Here is a 21,169-nt window from a genome sequence, read left to right as displayed (position 1 = left end):
CTTTGCAGAGGAGGTGGAAAGGACAGAGGTTTTGTTTTGTTTCTTGAGACACAGCCTCACTCTGCTGCCCTGGGTAGAGTACCATACCAGGGGTCCTCAAACTTTTTAAACAGGGGGTTAGTTCACTGTCCCTCAGACCGTTGGAGGGCTGGACTATAGTTAAAAAAAACAAAACAAAACTATGAACAAATTCCTATGCACACTGCACATACCTTATTTTGAAGTAAAAAAACAAAACAAAAACAAATACAATCACACCGCCTCATGTGGCCCGCGGGCCGTAGTTTGAGGACCCTTGCAGCTCCCAGGAAGCTCAAACTCTTGGGTTCAAGCAATCCCTTGCCTCATCCTCCCAAGTAGCTGGAACTACAGGTGGCTGCTATAATGCCTGGCTAAGGTTTCTATTTTTAGTAGAGATGCGGTCTTGCTCTTATGCAGGCTGGTCTTGAAATCCTGAGTGATCCTCCTGCTTCAGCCTCCCCCAGATCTAGGATTACGGGCGTGAGCCACCTTGCCTGGCAAAGGACAGAGTTTTAAAGGAGGTGTTAGACCTCCTTGTGATGACAATTTAGGGAGGAAAGTGGTTTTAGTGGAGGGAGGAGCTCGTGAAAATCTAGAGAATAGGAGCTGGAACTGCTGGGGATTCAGTGTGGCTGGAAGGTAGGGTGCATTTGGGGGAAGGGAATGAAATGAATGTGGATAAATAGGGTTCAGGTCACGAGGCCCTTGTGTGTCTTGTTAAGGAACCTATACTTGATACCAAGGGCATCCACTGAAGTGTGGCTGGTACATAGGGCCCTAGCTAGGGGTCCCCATCTAGCTGAAGAAATGAGCCTTCCTTAAAGGACTTCATGATGGATTATTCATGAAGGGCCTCTTGAGTTGCCCTGTGCCCTGGTTACTGGTACTTTGCTCCAGCTGTACACTGGGTCATAGCTAGGCTGTTTCTCCTAATGAAAGTTTCGAATTTTTTTTTCTTTTTTGAGACAGAGTCCCACTATGTCACCTTCAGTGGAGTGCTATGGTGTCATAGCTCACAGTAACCTCAAACTGTTAGGCTTAAGCAATTCTCTTGCCTCAGCCTCCTGAGTAGCTGGGACTACAGGCACCCGCCACAACACCCAGCTCTTCTTTGTTGCAATTGTCATTGTTGTTTTAACTGGCCTGGTCTGGGTTCAAACCCACCAACTTCGGCGTATGTGGCTGGTACTGTAACCACCGTGCTACAGGCGCCGAGCCAAAGTTTTGAAATTTTGAGTGAATGGGAGAGTGAGGCGGGAGGGACAAGGCAGCCTGAGCAGCATTTAAAAAAAATGTTTTGCAGCACTTGGGAGGCTGAGGCGGGTGGATTGCCTGAGCTCATGGTTCAAGTCCAGCCTGAGCCAGAGTGAGACCCTCCTCACCCCGTCTCTAAAAAATAGCTGGCATTGTGGTGGGCACCTTTAGTCCCAGCTACTTGGAAGCTTGAGACAAGAGGATCACTTGAACTCATGAATTTGAGGTTGCTGTGAGCTAAGATGCCATGGCACTCGACCAAGGGTGACCAAGTGAGACTCTGTCTCCAAAAAAAAAAAAAAAAGTTTTGAAATTTATGAATATTTTACATTTGTATAAATTAGAGCAAATTTAACCATATTCTGCTTGCTAACTTGCTATCTCTTATGCTTTCTTTTTCTTCATTTTTTATTTCTTATTTATTTATTTGTTTATTTTGAGACAGAGTCTCACTCTGTTGCCCTGGGTTTGAATGCTATGGCAATATCATAGCTCACAACAACCTCAGACTCCTGGGTTCTATCGATCTTCCTGCCTCTGTCTCTTGAGTAGCTGGGACAACAGGCTCCCGCCACAGCCCAGCTAGTTTTTCTATCTTTAGTAGAGACGAGGTTCTGCTCTTGCTTAGGGTGTTCTCAAATAATCTACATGCCTCATCCTTTCAGCATGCTGAGATTACAGGCACAAGCCACTGTACTGGGCCTCTTTTTTATTTTTATTTTATTTTATTTTTTGTAGAGACAGAGTCTCACTTTATGGCCCTCGGTAGAGTGCCGTGGCCTCACACAGCTCACAGCAACCTCCAACTCCTGGGCTTAAGCGATTCTCTTGCCTCAGCCTCCCGAGCAGCTGGGACTACAGGCGCCCGCCACAACGCTCGGCTATTTTTTGGTTGCAGTTTGGCCAGGCCGGGTTTGAACCCGCCACCCTCAGTATATGGGGCCGGCGCCTTACCGACTGAGCCACAGGTGCCGCCCTATTTTTATTTTTTGAGACAGAGTCTCACCCTGTTCTCCTGGGGTTGAGTGCTATGGCATCATCATAGTTCACTCACCCTGTTCTCCTAGGGTTGAGTGCTATGGCATCATCATAGTTCACAACAACCTCAAACTCTCGAGCTCAAGGGATCCTCTTGCCTCAGCCTCTCAAGTAGCTGGGACTACAGGTGCCCGCCACCATGCCCAGCTAGTTTTTTTCTATTTTTAGTAGTGATGGGGGTCTCATTTTTTTTTTTTTTTTTTTTTTGTAGAGACAGAGTCTCACTTTATGGCCCTCGGTAGAGTGCCGTGGCATCACACAGCCTCCCAAGTAGCTGAGACTACAGGCGCCCGCCAAAATGCCCAGCTATTTTTTTGTTGCAGTTTAGCCAGGGCCGGGTTTGAACCCGCCACCCTCGGTATATGGGGCTGGCGCCTTACTGACTGAGCCACAGGCGTCGCCCGTGATAGGGTCTCATTATTGATCAGGCTGGTCTTGCTCCTGAGGTCAAGCCATCCTCCTGCCTTAGCCTCCCAGAGAGCTAGGATTACAGGCGTGAGCCAGTGCACCAAGCCTGTGCTTTTTTCTTTTCTTTTTGTTAACATATATTAATTTATTATTATTTTTTCAGAATGTTTCAGAATATTAGGGGACCCTTGTGCTTTTTTTGCATCAGACAGATAGAGGTGGAGTTGTAGACGGGGTACCAGGAATTATACCTCACTGTGAACATGCCCAGTGAGGGGGTGTCAAATCTCCCAGAGGGTGTCCTGGGGTGGGCACAGACAGTATTAAAGGAATCAGTTTCCAGACCCTCACTTCCACTGGTGCTCGATCTTGCCTAAATTATTTCCCTTCTTTCACACCTCTGTTCATCCTGTGTCTTTCTAGGTTGTGTTCCCCAAAAGGATGGTTGGAGAATGCTCTGATCTTGAGAGATAGCAAGCAAAGAGAAATCAGGTAAGATGAACTGAAGGGGACTGGGCCTCTATATGGATTCACAATATTTATTTATTTATTTAATTTTATTTTTTTTCTTGAGACAGAGTCTCACTTTATCGCCCCCGGTAGAGTGCTATGGTGTCACAACTCACAGCAACCTCCAACTCCTGGGCTTAGGCAATTCTCTTGCCTCAGCCTCCCAGGTAGCTGGGACTACACGTGCCTGCCACAACGCCTGGTTATTTTTTGTTGTGGTTTGGTTGGGACCGGGTTTGAACCCACCACCCTAGTATATGGGGCTGGCACCCTACCCACTGAGCCACAGGCACTGCCCCACAGTATTTATTTTATTTAAAAATACTTGTTAGGGCTGAGTGTGGTGGCTCATGTGTGTAATCCCAGCACTTTGGGAGGGTGAAGTGGGAGGATCACTTGAGGCCAACTGTTTGAGACCAGCCTGGGCAACATATCAAGATCTTGTCACTACAAAAACTAAAAAAAAAAAAAAAAAAAAATTAACCAGGTGAGGTGGTGAGCTCCTGTAGTCCTTGCTATTGGGGAAGCCAAGATGGAAGTATTGCTTGAGGCCAGGAGTTGAAGACCAGCTTGGGCAATGTAGTCAGACCCCGTCTTAACAAAAAATGATAATAAAAAAATTAGCTGTGTGTGGTGGCATGTGCGTGCAGTCCTAGATACTGGGGAGGCTGAGGCAGGAGAAGGGAAATTGCTTGAACCCACAAGTTCTAGGTTACATGAGCAACGATTATGCCACTGCATTTCAGTTTGGGTGACAGAGTGAAAACTTGTCCCTAAAAATAAATAATAAAATAAAAAAAATAAAAATACTTGTTTAATGCTAATTATGTGCCCAATACTATTCTAAGGATTTTACAAATCATAAACTAATTTAACACTCATACCAAATACAATAAAGCAGATACGTACCTATCCCCCTTTTACAGATGAGGTTTCCAAATCACCAAGAGGTTTAATAATTTTGGGCAAGGTCACAGAGGTATTAAGTGGTAGAATCTGAATTTGAACTCAGATGCCTTTGAATTCTTCTAGACCTTGTACTCTTAGGCATTATGCTACCCTACATTGAACTTGGGTGCTGTAGCTCTTTATCTAAGCACTGTAAAATTAAAATTGAGTCATGAGCCAATTGTTGTGGGGATGCAAATTAACACATGCATAGAACTTTTTAAAAACGAAGATGGATTTTCTTATTGGCAGCAAATCAGTCTGACTTGGCTGATTGGTTTGACAGTGAGGACTGGCTTTGCTAAGTGGATTATATGGTAGACATTTTCCATCAACTGAACAAGCTAAATCTGTAGCTCCAAGGTTTGGGTGAAAATATATTTAAAGCACGTCTGTATCAAAGACTATGCCAGGAAATTTGGTCTCGGAATCAATTTTAACTTGTAAAAAATAATTTCAGTTATTAACTTAAAGATGTGAGAGAGGAGACATAGCTTCTTCGAAATTCTTTTAGGGGTTTATGAACAACAACAACAACAAAAATGTGAAGACTCGTGATGTACGGTACATGTAAATATCACCGGCCGTGTGTTTCCTATTGGGGATGAGATTACTGATTAGGTGAAGGTAAGCAGGGGCAGAACTCCCGAACCTTTCTGACTCCTGTAATATCAGAGCTCTTTCCATTATTTCTGCCTTCCTGTCTTCCTTCCTTCTTCATTCATTTGATGGTTCATTCAGCAAACACTGAGCCCCTGTTCTCTGCTAGGCACTATGGTAGCTGTTGAGGTCAGAAGGAATATAAAATAAACATTTCCTACTTTTCTGGAGCTTGTGGTCTAGTAGAAAGAGACAGAAAATAAACAAACTAGATATTTTTAGGTAGTGGTAAGTGCTGGGAACAAATAAGCAAGGAAATGTGGTAGATTATAAGGGTGTGGGAGAAGGCGTGGGCGGGGAAGACATCCCTGGGCCAAAGTGGTGACGAAGGAGCCAGCCTCCTGTGTATATGTTGGAGTTGGGGTCGGGGAAGACCAGGTAGAAGGATCAACATGTGCAGAAACCTGGAGGTAGGAGAGAGAGTTTGGTGTGTTCCAGGAACAGAAAGAAGTCCCCGAGGCTGCAGCACAGAGTCGTTGAGGGAGAGCAGTAGAAGCTGAATTCCACAGAGGGCAGGAGCTAGGTCACACAGGATCTTCTTAGCAGATGTGATAAGGATCTTGTACTTATTCCAAAGATAATGGGAAACCATTGCAGGACTTTAAACAGAGAGTTGATGTATTCTGACTTGAGGTTTTGTTTTGTTTTGGAGGGAGGCGAGAGTGGAAACAGAGCTGGGGACCAGTTTGGGAGGTTATTTGGGGTGAGACCTCTGTGATCTACTCTATGGAAGGACACAAAGATGAGCAGGATTAATGGAAAGGAGGAATGGTGTGAGATGTTATTTTTGTCTTCTGCAGATGAGGTGTGTTGGTAGCTATTGATGTTTAATAAGACACTCCAAAATTTATTGACTCAAAAGGACATTTTATTTTGTCATGATTCTGTGGGTCAGGAATTGGGGAGGGTTCAGCTAAGCAGTTCTCCAGCTCCATGTAATAGTATCAGCTGGGCTCATTAAGTTGGCTGTATATATATATTTTTTGGAGACAGAGTCTCACTATGTCACCCTGTAGAGCACTGTAGTATCACAGCTTACAGCAGCCTCAAACTCTTGGGCTTAAGCGATTCTCTTGCCTCAGCCTCTCAAGTAGCTGGGACTACAGGTGCCTGAAACAACATGAGGCTATTTGTTTTTTTGTTGTTGTTGCAGTTGTCATTGTTGTTTAGCTGGCCCAGGCGGGGTTCTAACATGCCACCCTCGGTGCATGTGGCTGGCACTGTAACCACTGTGCTACAGGTGCCGAGCCTCAGTTGGCTGGATCTGGCTGGTGGATGATCTAGGCTGGAAGGTCAAGAAAGTTTCTGAGAGGTCAAAGACAGAAAATAAAGGATTATTCTGAAACATGAAATGAAAAGAAACGGAGTCCAGGTTCTATGTGGGCTCTATTCCCACCGGGGTGCGGATGAGCTGTGTTCTAGAAGGAAGTCAGCATGTGGGTTAAGGTGGATGGAAATTTAAAGGGTCAGGGGCGGTGCCTATGGCTCAAAGGGGTAGGTGCTGGCCCCATGTGCTGGAGGTGGTGGGTTCAAACCCAGCCCTGGCCAAAAACTACAAAAAAAGAAAAAAAAAAGAAAAGAAAAGAAAAGAAATTTAAAGGGTCGGAAGGGTGGGGATTGGCACATTCCCTTTTTCCTGGGTGCGACATTCTATTTGGGTGGGTTGGTTCTATTTGGGCAGGTCCCTCCATTTGATTCTATCAGTTTCATTCACAGGTCTGGCGCCTTGGAGGTCTTCTACATGGCCTCTCTCTCCATGTGGGTTCCTCATAGCATGGTGGCCTCCAGATAGTCAACCTTCTCATACGATGTCAGGCTTCAAAGAGGGAACATTCCCAAAGGAGCCAAAGTGAGGGCTGCATATCTCTAAAGTGCTGACCTTGGAAAGTACCCGGCACTACTATTGCCACGTCATGTAGGTCAAAACCAGTCACGGGGCTGGCCCAGATGTAAGGAGAAGGGAAACAAACTCTGTCTCTCAGAGGGAGGAATGGCAAATTATACACTCCATCTTTAGTCTACCACACTAGGCTTCTGGAAACTGAATAGCCATAACCACCCTGATGGTGTTGACCCACTTTTCAATCTAAATCACAGTATACTATGTCAGGACAATTTATAGGTCTTCATTGCCTCCTGAATAGAAGGGCTTGGAACAGAAGGTGGTTTCTTTCCCCTGTGTGTTTCCAGAGCCTAACACACATAAGGCATTCAGGGAATGCTTACATACGAATGCACACATCACATTAGTATTCACTGGTTATAAAACATGTTTGTTTTTTTTAATAACCAGAAGAATCCCCCAGGGGAGCTATTAAAAATTCATGCAGATTCCTGGGCAAAACCTGAGCTCAGATCCTCTGCATTTAAATCTCTAGGGCAGAAATTTTTAGTTTTGGCTGCACATTAAAAGACATCAGTGTTAGGACCCCCACCCCTTTTTAAAAATTTCAGATTTGGGCAGTGCCTGTGGCTCAAAGGGGTAGGGCACTGGCCCCATATGCTGGAGGTGGCGGGTTCAAACCCAGCCTCAGCCAAAAGCTACAAAATTTTTTTTTTTCAGATTAATATGTGGGTACAAATAATTAGGTTACATTATTTTCATTTGTTGGGGAAAGTCCAAATTGTAGTTGAGCCCTTTACCCAGGCAGTGTGCCATATACTCCAAAATTGTATCTATTAGGTGGAATTTACCAAATTTCCTCCCTCCTCTTCCCTGCCCTTCTCCCCACTCCCTCACATTAACTTTTTAATCTCCTTAGGTGATTCTGATGTGTGGCTGGGGTAAAGAACCACTGCCCTAGGATTAGAACCAGCATTGTTGGTTCACCAATCATCTGAATCACCCAGATGATTCTGTTGGAGGTGGTCCATAATAGGGTAACCAACTGTCCTTGGCTTGCCCTCATTTTAGCACTAAAGTCTTACATCCCAAGAAACTCCTAGTCCTGGACAAACTAGGACAGTTGGTCATTATCAATTTCAACAGTCATTTTTCAATGACTATTGAAAAAATACTCTCAATGAGGCAGTGAAAACCTTTTTGGAAAAATACCCACAAATATCTAATGAAAGCAATGATTTTGACTCCTTGCATAAGGGACTGAGCCAACTCTCCTTTGATTAAGGAGGAAGTGGCTCAGGGTCAGAGTTTCCTTCAGCTCTAGGCTCTGGGGTACTGGGTCTGTTAATTCACTTCAACAGTGTGTTTGTCAGGGGCAGTGCCCATAACACAGTGGTTATGGTGCTGACCACATGCACAGAGAGTGGCAGGTTCAAACCCAGCCTGGGCCAGCTAAACATCAATGACAACTGCAACAAAAAAATAGCTGGGTGTTGTGGTGGGCGCCTGTAGTCCCAGCTACTTGGGAGGCTGAGGCAAGAGAATCGTTTAAGCCCCAAAGAGTTTGAGGTTGCTGTGAGCTGTGACGCCACAGCACTCTACCGAGGGCAACATAATAAGAAGCTGTCTCAAAAAAACAAAACAAAAACAAAAAACAAAACAAAACACACAGCATGTTTGTCTTTGGGAATTCTTTCAGGCTATATTCCTTAGTATATACAACACAGCTTTGGGTAACAGAGACCCTGTCTCACCCCCCCCCCAAAAGATCCAGAATAGAGTTCCTATGTCTTCTACTAGAGTATACGTTATCACTATTATAATACGGTGCATAGGTATACATAATATGTTAAATGGCTCTGTGGGGAGGCAATTTTGGCATAGTGGACAGGCCCAGGATCTAGTCTCAGATTACTGAGTTTGTGCCCTGGTTCTGTTGGCACTAGGTATGAGATCAGGGATGCCCCTTTTGCCTTAATTGTTCATCTGTGAAATGGGAACAATAATGGTGTCTTCTTCACAGGGCATATAGGACGATCTACCAAAATAATATAAGTGAAAGTCATTCTATAGATTGGAAAGGGTGGGGTATTGTGACTGGTGTTCGATGGGAAGGAACCAGAGAAACTATTCTGCTGAGAGGCCCCCTATCCTGAACCACAGCCCATCTGTGAGGTTCCAAGGAAGAAGATTTCTATACAGTGGGCCACGGTGAGACCTAGGAAACACGGTGCCCTTACCTTAACTGTCCCCAGTATTGAGGACAAACGTGCTTTGCTTTAGGAAAAAGGAAAACTTCTGGAAATGAGGGTTTGTGAAGGTATTTTTTGTTTTCAGAATCTTTCGCCTATTTATTCCAAGTGTGTCCTCAGAGATGCAGCAAAAAAAGAAAACAACCACAACCACAAACCCATCATATTGAAAAGCCAGTTCTTAATTTTTGTAGCTAAAAAAGCATCCTTTCAGTCTATAACCACAAAGGGCTTGCTGCAGACTTCTGGAACTGGGCATAATGACGGTCTGCATTATGTGATAAAGGAGGCTGTTAATCTCTCTGGCCCAGAAGCCCAATCTCCGGTCTCTCTGAGTATCCAGGTTGCCTAGCAACACCACCAATGCTCCCCCCACCCCCCCCCACTGGGCCCAGCTGGGCAGCAATTGGCCTCACCCAGCACAGCCTGCCGCCCAGCCTCCCCTGGGCTCCTCGGCCACATCAAGGCTGGACTTGGTCCTGCAGGGGCCGGCCTGGTACCGATGAATGGGTGGGGCCAGCTGTTTAAAAAAAGCATTCAGATATTCAACACTGACTTGTTTGGATGCAGCTAGGAAAGCAGCGCAAGCTAATGACGAAAAGTTTCTTCAAGGAGTTGTTCCAAGAGTGTTGGCCTTGTGAGTGTCCTCCTGGGTAAGGAGCAAAAGGGAAGGTGAACCTGAGGATTCTCTGGGTTCTCAGAGGCAAGTCCTTTCCTGTCCTGGATACTTGCCTCCATCTGGACTCCTTGTGGGAGCGATGGAGATGGTGGGAATTCCCAGATTTATCTTCCCCCAGGCGTAACAACCTGCCAATTCTTCTGTAGCTTCCGTTTGGGAATTTCCAGGGTTTGGGTTTGCTGTGGGCAGCTGGAGGAAGCAGAGGGACATAAGGGGGTGGAAAGGATGGATGAAGATAACCCAAAAGAAGACAAACATTTCTGTAATGCTTGGTGCTTAGAAATCACAGGGGCAGCGGAACACACAGGGGTTTTGGTGTCAGGCACCTGGGGCTTTTCTCCCAGCCCTCTCTTCACCAGCTATAGGACCTTGAACAAGTTACTCTGGGAGCCTGAGTTTCTTTGTCCATATAATGGGGATGTTATTAGCCTATCTTGGAAAGTTGTTATGAAAATTAACAAAGAGCATGCTCACGGAGTGCTTAGCATGGAAGCTGGAGCACAGTAAGTGTACTTATTATGATAGATCGTATTTTACTTGATTCTTTTTTTTTTCTTTTTTTGGTGGTGAGCACAGTTAATTCCACTTCATGCAGACATGGACCCTCATGCTCATGGAGTTTAAAAATAATAACTTGAGCCACATGTTATCTGTCCTGTTTCCCCACTTCCCTGAAAGGTTCTTGGCTGAGTAGGGTTGAGGTCCCAGGGTCCAGAATCCTCCATCCTGGCTCAGTGTCAGTGCTCAGTGGTTGGAGTGCTAGCCACATACACCAGGGCTGACAGGTTCGAACCTGACCCGGGCCTGCTAAACAATAGTGATGACAACTACAACAAAAAAATAGCCGGGCTTTGTGACGGACACTTGTAGTTCCAGCTACTTGGGAGGCTGAGGCAGGAGAATCGCTTAAGCCCAAGAGTTTGAGGTCGCTGTGGGCTTGATGCCATGGCACTCTACTGAGGACGACCAAGTGAGACTCTGTCTCAAAACAAACAAACAAACAAAATCCTCTGTCCTATGAAAAGAAACCAGTGTTGGCCCAGGTAGGTGGGAGGTGTGGGCCCATTCAATTCTTTTTTTTGAGGCAGAGTTTCACTTTGTCTCTCTGGGTAGAGTGCTGTGCCATCACAGCTCACAGCAACCTCAAACTCTTGGTATTAAGCCATCCTCTTGCCTCAGCCTCCAGAGTAGCTGGGACTACTACTTTGTGCCTGCCACAAAGCCCGGCTATTGTTTTTTTTAGAGATGGGGTCTTGCTCTTGCTGAGGCTGGTCTTGAACTCCTGAGCTCAGGCAATCCACTTGCCTGGGCCTCCCGAGTGCTGGGATTACAGGCCTGAGCCACTGTGCCCGGCTCCCATTTAATTCTTAAAACAATTCTGTAAGATACGCAGGGTAGGAGTGAGCTCTATTTGACAGCTGAGGAAACTGAGACCCAGTGAAATTAAATGTGGATGCTGGCTTTATGCTCGAGTCTTTACAGTGCCAAATATAATGAATGGCACTCCTTGTAGGCAGGTGACAAGCCTTTTTTTGGTTGAATTACAACATGGTGACTCCACAGTTCTCTTCTGACAACTCACTGATGGTGGAATGATAACTGGCAGGGTGCAGATGTGCAGAGGAAAAGGTTGGTAGGAGGTGTTTTTCTTTTTTTTATTTTTATTTTTATTTTTTTGTAGAGACAGAGTTTCACTTTATTGCCCTCGGTAGAGTGTCGTGGCGTCACAAGCTCACAGCAACCTCCAACTCCTGGGCTTAGGCGATTCTCCTGCCTCAGCCTCGCGAGTAGCTGGGACTACAGGCGCCCGCCACAACACCCGGCTATTTTTTTATTGCAGTTTGGCCGGGGCAGGGCTTGAACCCGCCACCCTTGGCATATGGGGCCGGCGCCCTACTCACTGAGCCACAGGCGCCGCCCAGGAGGTGCTTTTCTTTCTTTCTTTTTTTTTTTTTTGTCGAGACAGAGTTCTATTCTATGCCCTGAGCAGAGTGTGAAGGCATTGTACCTCACTGCAACCTCAACTCCGGCTGTGGGCATCTGGCTGCCTCAGCTTCCAAAGCCACTAGGATTATAGGCGCTTGCTGAGGCGCCTGGCTGGGTTTTTCATTTTTTTAAGAGTTGGGGTCTCACTCTCACTCAGACAAGCCTTGAACTCCTGAGCTCAAGCAATCCTCCCGCCTCAGCCTCCCACAAGGCTGGGATTACAGGTGTGATCCTGGCAGGAGGTGCTTTTCAACATAAAGTGATAGGAAGATTTAGTCTATGTGGTGTGGTGAGAATTCTTCTCTCCCTCCCTTCCTTCCTTCATCTTTTAAAATAACTTTATTTTGGAATAATTTTAGATTTATAGAAAAGCTGTACAGCTAGAGCAGAGAGTTTCCATACACCCTTTACTCAGATGCAAGTTTTTTTTTTTGTTTGTTTTTTTAACACTTCCTATGTGTCAGAACGGTTCTGGGCACAAAGAATATGGCAGTGGAACGGTCTCTGCCCTCGGGTCACAGAGCATGTGAACTGGACCAAAGCTTGGAGATCCTTAGGTTGTGCTTCTCAGAGGTGCTGCTGCCTCTCCGCCATTTGGTCTCCTTGTCAGAGAGCTCCTAACCCTGCTCAATTAGGATCTTAGGGAGCAAGGCCTGGGAATCTATATGAATACCAATGTTGAGAAACAGATGCCTCCAGGATGCTACAGCATAGCCAGTTAGGATAATTCCTGGTATGATGAAGACGCTCACTGTCAGGTGAGAGAACTGTGGCTCAGAGCTGGGAAGGGACCTGCCTCTGGTCACATAGCCAGGAAGTGGCAGTCTAGACCAGCAGACAGACTCCCTGGTTTTGTGCCCCTTCCCTGTGTCTCCCAAAGCATTATGAGAAATGAGGGTTTTTTTTTGAGACAGAGTCTCACTTTGTCACCCTTGATGACATAGCTTACAGTAACCCCAAACTCTTGGGCTCAAGTGATTCTCTTGTCTCAGCCTCCCGAGTAGCTGGGACTACAGGTGCCTGCCACAACACCCAGCTATTTTTAGAGACAGGATCTTGCTCTAGCTTAGACTGGTCTTGAACCTGTAAGCTCAGGCGATCCACCCACCTCAGCCTCCCAGAGTTCTGGGATTACACGTGTGAGCCACCACATCCAGCCTTGAGAAATGAGTTTAACTTGCGACAGAAAGACTCCAGAGAAAATTCAGAAGCATTTCTTGGCTTTTTAGGTGTATCTGTCAGGTTCCTGGTCACAAGGTATGAAAACTGATTCTGGCTTATTCAACCAGGCAGTGAATTTCACTGAAAGCACATTGGGTAGGTTACAGAATCACTGGGTGCTGCAGAAATAAAGCTTGGGAAATGAACAGAAACCAAGGGAGACCAGGCATGTAGAGCTACACCAAGATCCCATCACAGGGGCAGGTAGGGGAGGGCAGCCCCAGTGGGCCGCCGCATGCTTTGGGCTACGGCCTTTGTCACAGATACAGCTGGAGTCAGCCGCTGGATGCCACACTGACACCAGTGGCAAGGCTGCCTGGACACCAGATACTGCTGCCAACACTGCAACCACGCCAAAGAATGTTCCCCATCCCCAGCTGTGTCCTCAAAAACCCTAAGCAAATTACAGCTGATTGGGTAAGCAAAGGTCACATTCCTGAGCCCTAGCTGTCTAGAGACCTGGAAATGGGAGTTTGGGGCATTTTTAGCGTCTGGAGTGGGAGATGTTCCCTGCTGCCTGCCAAGAGGAGATGAGGAATTCCCCAAGAAAACTGACACATGATCACAACGCGAGTGTCAAAAGAATACACCAGTGACATTTGCAGATTCAACACTTACAATTTTGATATTTTATTAGCTACCCTCAAAGGCCCATTGTGAAGAAATGAGAATTCAGTGATTGGGTTGCCTGTCAGGAAGCCAGGGCTCTACCTGGACATCTCACGTGACTTTATTACTCTCGACTAGTTCTAGCTTTTATGTAATTTGCAAGCAGTGATTAAAATCTTTGTTTTGGCTTGGCGCCTGTAGCTTAGTGGTTAGGGCACCAGCCACATACACTGGAGCTGGTGGGTTAGAATCCAGCCCGGGCCTGCCAAACGACAATGACAACTACAACCAAAAAATAGCCGGGTGTTGTGGTGGGTGCCTGTAGTTCCAGCTTGGGAGGCTGAGGCAAGAGAATCGCTTAAGCCCAAGAGTTTGAGGTTGCTGTGAGCTGTGATGCCCAGGGCAACAGCTTGGGACTCTGTCTCAAAAAAAAAAATCTTGGTTTTTTATTTGAGGAGTAGAAAAGACCCTTAAAATAAAGAAGGTGATGGTGCTGGTGATAGAAAGGAAGAGAAAGTGAAGAGGCCTGCGAAAGTCACTTTGTGTGTGTGTGTGTGTGCCAAAAATAGGAGCTATGGATAAATTGGCATGGAATGTCAAGTTCAGGGGTATCTAAGACCTCTGATATCAATAGAGTCACAATGGGTTTACAGAGACACAAGGAAAAGAGCTTCAGGAAGTTGTTTTAGTGAGAGTCAGCCAGCACAGAGGCTACTCTTCAAGAGAGATTAAATGTTAACTAAAAGATAAATAGAGACACAATTAACCAACCAAGTTTTCTTTTTCTTTCCTTCTTTGGGACATCAGGTGCAAATTATTGACTATGGTTAATCTTCTCAAATAACTAATGTTATAAATAACTATATTTATGTATTTATAGAATCATTTAAGGACTGAAGAGGAATCATTTAGAATTTTCTGGCTACAGTTTACAACATAATTTTGGGAGATATCATGTGGTATATAGTGGATTAAGACATCTGAAAAGTCTTTGGAAAGAACCCTTGCCAATGTGAAAGGTCTCCCGTGTAATCTCTACTTCTACAGATTTTTTTTTTTTTTTAAAGTAATCAACCGTTCTGGGTGAATGAGCACAGTCCTGCCCTGGCCAGTCTTTGGCCAACACACTGGCTCTGTGATTCATCACACAAGCAATGCTTCTACCAGGCAAGGCAAAGAAGCAGGGAGTTCTTTCTGTTATCTTCCTCTTAAGAATGCTCGTCAAATGTAAAGGGAAGGTTTTGGTGTGCGCGAGGGACAAGTCCATTTTTAACCATCCTTCTAATGATCTTCCTCAGTTGTTCCCTACTGCGGGGTGAGAATGTTTCCCAGCAGCACCGCTCAGTTTTGATCTAAGTATGTTGTGGCCTTTCAACAGAGTTGGCAGCAACTTGCTGCAGATAAGCGGTAGGCTTGGGCTGGGCATGGTGGCTCATGCCTGTAATCCCAGCACTCTGGGAGGCTGAGGCAGGTGAATTGCTTGAGCTCACAAGTTTGAGACCAGCCTGAGCAAAAGCAAGACCCTGTCTCTGCTTAAAATAGAAAACAAACAAACAAAAAACTGAGGCAAGAGGATAGCTTGAGCCCAAGAGTTGGAGGTTGCTGTGAACTATGATGCCCCAGCCCTATACCCAGGGTGACAGCTTGAGACTCTGTCTAAAAAAAAACGGTAGGCTTGCTCAGTAAGAGCAGAGTCAGTGTAGTAAAAATCCACTCTGAGTGTAAGCAAGAGTGATCAAGTAAATAATATCTGTGGATGCTTTTATATCTCTGTGAGACTATAATGTGTTGTAATCACTGCCAATTGTTTTGTTTTGAAACTCTTGCTCTATTCAATTGGGTCTCTAAAAATTCATTTTTTGTTTTTTTTTGAGACGGAGTCTCACTATGTCGCCCTTGGTAGAGTGCCGTGGCGTCACAGCTCACAGCACCCTCAAACTCTTGGGCTTAAGCGATTCTTTTGCCTCAGCCTCCCAACTAGCTGGGACTACAGGTGCCCACCACAATGCCCTGGTATTTTTTGGTTGTAGTGGTCATTGTTGTTTGGCAGGCCCAGGCTGGATTTGAACGTGCCAGATTTGGTCTGTGTGGCTGGTGCCCTAGCTGTTGAGCTATAGATACTGAGCACCCCCCACCCCCACTTTTTTTTTGAGTCAGAGTCTTATTCTGTTGCCCAGGCTAGAGTGCCATGCTGTTAGCCTAGCTCACAGCAGCTTCAAACTTTTGGGCTCAATTGATCCTCTTGCCTCAACCTCCCTAGTAGCTGGGACTATAGGCACCCACCACAGTGCTCGGCTAGTTTTTCTTGAACTCCTGAGCTCAGGCAATCCACCAGCCTCAGCCTCCCAGAACGCTAGGATTACAGGTGTGAGCCACCACACCTGACCACAAAAATTCTAAAGCTTACTTCCAGACATTGTATCCCAGTATTGAACTACAGAGTTTTTATACAAGCCACACTCAAGCAAGGACAAAATTAATGATAATATAACCTTAGATTAGACTTGCTTTGTGAAGCCCTGGGAAGGGAAGCCTTTCACCTAGGAGCAGAAGTGTTGGTAAGCAGATTTCAGCACAGTGTAAGAATGTGAACTGTCAGGAAATATAAGAATCCCATTGGAGTACATTAGGTTGCTTATAATTTTTCACTGCTGTAAGTAGTTCCACAGGAACATCTTTGTAATGTAGCCTGTGTGCTTGCTCGATAGATTTTTAGGATAGATTTCTAGAAGTGGGATGGTTCTATTGAAAGGTGTGTGCTTTTTGTATTTTATAGACACTGCCCAATTGCCTTCCAAAAGGCTGCATCAGGCTTGGTGCCCATAGCACAGTGATTACAGCGCCAGCCACATACACCGAGGCTGGCAGGTTTGAGCTGGGCCCGGGCCTGCTAAACAACAATGAGAACTGCAACAAAGAAAATAGCTAGGCGTTGTGGCAGGCGCCTGTAATCCCAACTACTTGGAAGGCTGAGGCAAGAGAATCGCTTAAGCCCAAGAGTTTGATGTTGCTGTGAGCTGTGATGTCATGGCATTCTACCTAGAGCAACATAGTGAGACTCTGTCTCAAAAAAAAAAAAAGGTTGTGTCAGTTCACACCTGACACGTGGCACTCATTTCCACACAGCCTCCTAAGTATGGGATACTGTAAGTCATCATCACTGTTGCTAATCTGATCAGTAGTATCCAAGGTGGTAAACTGCACTCAGAAATTCGGGAGTGACACAGAAGATAAACTGGAGAGACTGGAAGGAGGTCTGTGGGCAGCACTGCCTAGGTGCTTCAGATGAGATGACAGAGCTAGCCCCCTGTCCTCAGGGATCAGGGCAAACAGACAGGTGCGGGAGTCGGAGTGTGATGGACTGAAAAGAGAATTCAAAACAAAATGCGGCACTTCACTGCCGATGTGCTCATCTGTGGCTAGAGTCTAAAGTGGCTGGAGCTACCTGCCTACTGCACATGCCCAGACAGAAAGCAGACACGCGACCTTCACAAGGGAAGGAGAGTGTTTTGTGGACCATTTTGGGTTTTTTGTATGTGTGGCAGTTTTAAGTTAATAATTGTTAAAATGAATACTTTTTTTTTTGAGACAGGGTCTTGCTCTGTTGCCTGGGCAACAGTCCTCATTGTCCACTGCAGCCTTGAACTTGTGGGCTCAAGTGATACTCCTGCCTTAGCCTTCTGAGTAGCTGGGACTATAGGAGTAGTCACGCCTGCTAAATTTTTATTTATTTATTTATTTATTTTTATTATTTTATTTGTTTGAGACAGAGTTTCTTTTTTTTTTTTTTTTTTTGGTTTTTGGCCGGGGCTAGGTTTGAACCCGCCACCTCCGGCATATGGGACCGGCACCCTACTCCTTGAGCCACAGGTGCCGCCCTGAGACAGAGTTTCATTCAGTTGGCTGGGGTTGAGGGCTGTGGCATCACAGCTCACAGAAACCTCAGACTCTTGGGTTCAAGTGATCCTCTTGTCTCAGCCTCCTGAGTAGCGGGGATAATAGGTATGTACCATTATACTTGGCTAATTTTTCTATTTTTAGTAGAGATAGGATCTTGCTCTTGCTCAGGTTGGTCTCAAACTCCTGAGCTCAAGTAATCTACTCACCTTGGCCTCCCAGAGTGCCAGGAGTATAGGTGTGAGCCACCACGTCCAGCCATGAAGTTGTATTTTAAATGTTTTAATATTTGCAGTTTATAGCAGCTGATCTTAAATCCATATTGTAGTTTCATCAATTTTGAGAAAAAAAATCAATATTCAAGGACAATGAATAAAATAGTTATGTCTATGAACTTAATGTCTGACCATGGAGGGGAGGCTGGACTGGTGAGTGGGGAGCAGAAGATGCGGGAGAGGGAAGAAGCCTTGGTTTTCAGAAGAGTCGCTGGGGAAAAGAAAAAAAAGTAAAAGGAGAAGTCTCATCTTCAGCTTATTGAATTTAACCTATTGCAATGTGAAAACTTGTGCAGTGAGTTTCATTTGAAAATAAATCGAATTTGGGCGCTCCTGTGGTTCAGTGGGTAGGGTGCTGGCCCCATATACCGAGGGTAGCAGGTTCAAAGCTGGCCCCAAACAGCAACAAAAAATAGCCGGGCGTTGTGGTGGGCACCTGTAGTCCCAGCTACTCAGGAGGCTGAGGCAAGAAAATGGCCTAAGCCCAGGAGTTGGAGGCTGCTGTGAGCTGTGATGTCACAGTACTCTATAGAGGGTGACGCCACAGCACTGTACAGAGGGTGACGAAGTGAGACTCTGTCTCTAAAAAAAAAAATAAATTGAATTTGATCTGATTCCTAGTAACTTGCAGGGTGAAAGTAGGCCTAGACTCAGCTTTAGCCCTCCCTTCTACTCATCCGTCCAGCTATGATGGACACATAGTAGCCACTAATAATAATTACGGAGTGTTTACTGTGTGCCACGTAGTCTTGGAAGTGCTTTACATACATTATCTCATACAATCTTCCCAGCAGTGCTATGGCGTAAGTGGGATTATTATCCCTTCCTAAAATGGAATCTGAGTGTTTCTGAATGAGTTAAGCATAGAATTACCATATGTCTCAGCAATTCCACTCCGAGGTATATGCCCCAAAGAATAGAAAACAGATGTTCAAACAAAAACTTGTATGGGGATATTCACAGAAGCTCATTCATAATAGACACAAGGTAGAAACAACACAAATGTCCATCGTATCTATGCCACTCAATATTATTGGAATATCTATGCAAGCCAGTATTATTCAGCCATTATAAGGAAAGAAATTCTCACCCTTGTTACAACATGGACAAAACTTGAAGGAAAGAAGCCAGGCACAAAAGGCCACCTATTGTACAGAACATACATACACCTTACATCACTCCATTTACATGAAATATCCAGAACAGGTAAATCCACAGAGACAGAAAGGAGATTGGCGGTTTGCCAGGGGCTGGGGTGAGTTGTGTGGCAGGGAGGGGATGGAGATTAACTGCTTAATGGGTTTGAGGTTTTTGTTTGTGGTGAAGAAAAATGTTTTGGAACTAGAAAGTGGTGATGGTTGCACAATGTTGTAAATGTCCTCAATGCCACTGAATGGTACAGCTTACATGGATTAAATGGTAAATTTCACATTAATGTTCACCATGATTTAGGAAATATGTAATTGAGGGTTGGAGAATTTAAGTAACTTACCTAGGGCTACCTTACAGCTGATATGTGGTAGAGCTATTTTTTCTTTTTCAGACAGTCTCACTCTGTCCTCCTGGATAGAGTACCCTGGTAACCTCAAACTCTTGGGTTTGAGAAATCCTCTTCCCTCAGCCTCCCAATTAGCTGGGACTAAAGAGGAGTGCTATTATGCTTGCCTAGTTTTTCTATTTTTAGTAGAGACAGGGTCTTGCTCTTACTCAGGCTGGTCTCCAGCTCCTGAGCTCAGGCAATCCACTTGCCTTGGCCTCCCAGAGTGCTAGGATTACAGGTGTGAGCCACCACACCTAGCCTACAGCTGTGTTTTTATCCAAGTCATCTGGCTCTGTAGTTCATGTTTCTTAAAATAACTACAGTGACAACTTTATTTTGAACCATTTAGGAATTTTTTTTTTTGAGACGGAGTTTCACTTTGTCCCCCCAGGTAGAGTGCTGTGGCATCACAGCTCACAGCAACCTCAAACAGGTGCCCAGCACAATAACTCGCCTATTTTTTCTGTTTTAGTAGAGACAGGGGTCTCACTCTTGCTCAGGCTGGTCTTGAACTTGTGAGCTCCAGTAATCCACCCGCCTCGGTCTCCCAGAGTGCTAGGATTACAGGTGTGAGCCACTGTGCCCCACTTCAGCTACCTTCTATTAACACATAGGAAAGGCCTGGGAAACCAACAGTTATGCCAGATGGTCCAGGAAAGACCCATGGCCTGGAGACCATAGGGTCACCTGTCTACTGGTTCATGTCCCTCTCAGGTGGAGGGAGGACCCAGGACAATGGCTGCTGCTCATGATCTGGAGATGGAGAGTATGAATCTGAATATGGGGAGAGAGAGGAAAGAAGAGCTGGAAGAAGAGGAGAAAACGAGAGAGGACTGGAGAAGTAAAGATTCTGCCAAGAATAAAAAGGTCCACAGGTTTGTCTCCAAGTGGATGCTTCCCGAAGAGTCCCGGATAACATACTTGGAGAGAGCCAACTGCTGCCCCCCACCGGTGTTCATCATCTCCATCAGCCTGGCTGAAGTGAGTACAGTTAAGTGGTGGGCACTGGTGTGTGTGGCACTGGGGGGTTGCAAATAAACTGGGGGTTAGATCTAGGTATAGAGAAGAGACTGAGAACACATAAGAAGTGAGCTCGGCGGGGATGGGGGAGGCCATTTACTGACGTGCACTTCAGTCTTCTCCAGCACTGCCTCCACAGGCTTTTCTTGTGCCCCTGGTCACTCTCAACCCAGGGTTGAGTTTCATTTATCAGACAAGCCCCTGCCCAACGTGGCTGTGGTTTTAGTGGCTTCCTTTCATTTTAGCTGGTGGGATCTTTTCAAAGCCAAATAATCTTGGGGTTACAAATGGGCTTTATCTTAGGAACCAATTTAGACTGTTGGGAAGGTCTGTCTAGGCTGTGTGTTAGAAGAGTTAAAGGCTGCCTCTGAATTTCAGTATGAAAAAAAGGGGATCCTCAATGATGTCTGCTTTGGGCAGCGTGTGGTGTGTTTTCAGACTCTGATCTAGTCAGGCTTCCGGAAGAGAATCAGGGCTCTGAGAGGTGAGGTGACTTGCCTAAGGTCACATCTTAGTGACTGGACCAGGATGGGGTTCTTCCTGGGCTTTATGACACTCAGCCTTTTTTTCCACATTGGGTGTCTCGGGAGGGGACTAGCAGAGCATGGGTACCTGTGTGGTGTGACTCTGGGGCATGGGGAAGTCCCTAATTAACCTTCTTAATTTCCATTCATCCCTCAGCCTCCTTATCAGGGACTGTATTAGTGGGGTTTCTCCAGAAAAAGAGAATCAATAGGGCATGTGTGGGAGATGGGGGGAGAAATAGAGATATTAAGGTTTGTTTTATATTAAGATATTGAATTGGTTCAAACAATTATGGAGGCTTGGCAAGTCCAAAACCTGTAGGGCGGCTGGAGGCCCATGAAAGAGTTGCAGTTTGAGCCCTGGTGCTGGCAGAATTCCCTTTTCCTAATGGAGGACAGTCCTTTTTTCTAGTAAGGCCTTCAACTGATTACATGAGGCTCACCCCATTATGGAGAGAAATCTGCTTTACTTAAGTCTACCAAT

The 21,169-nt window shown here is 45.5% G+C and overlaps 1 protein-coding gene across 1 annotated transcript in view; it reads left to right on the top strand.

Annotated features, from left to right (window-relative positions):
• Window positions 1-21,169, top strand: part of RHBDL2 (rhomboid like 2) — a 58,816-nt gene that overhangs the window by 3,063 nt on the left and 34,584 nt on the right. Inside the window, exons 2-3 of the mRNA XM_053575616.1 lie at window positions 3,145-3,213; window positions 19,856-20,122. Coding sequence (XP_053431591.1) covers window positions 19,877-20,122 — 246 coding nt within the window. The 5' untranslated portion in view covers window positions 3,145-3,213; window positions 19,856-19,876. The remainder of the gene's footprint in view (window positions 1-3,144; window positions 3,214-19,855; window positions 20,123-21,169) is intronic.

This window comes from Nycticebus coucang, chromosome 22 (assembly GCF_027406575.1).
Source record: "Nycticebus coucang isolate mNycCou1 chromosome 22, mNycCou1.pri, whole genome shotgun sequence".
In the NCBI taxonomy this organism is placed as follows: Eukaryota; Metazoa; Chordata; class Mammalia; order Primates; family Lorisidae; genus Nycticebus; species Nycticebus coucang.
The sequence above is the reverse complement of the archived record's forward strand: the minus strand, read 5'-3'. Positions and strand labels throughout refer to the sequence as shown.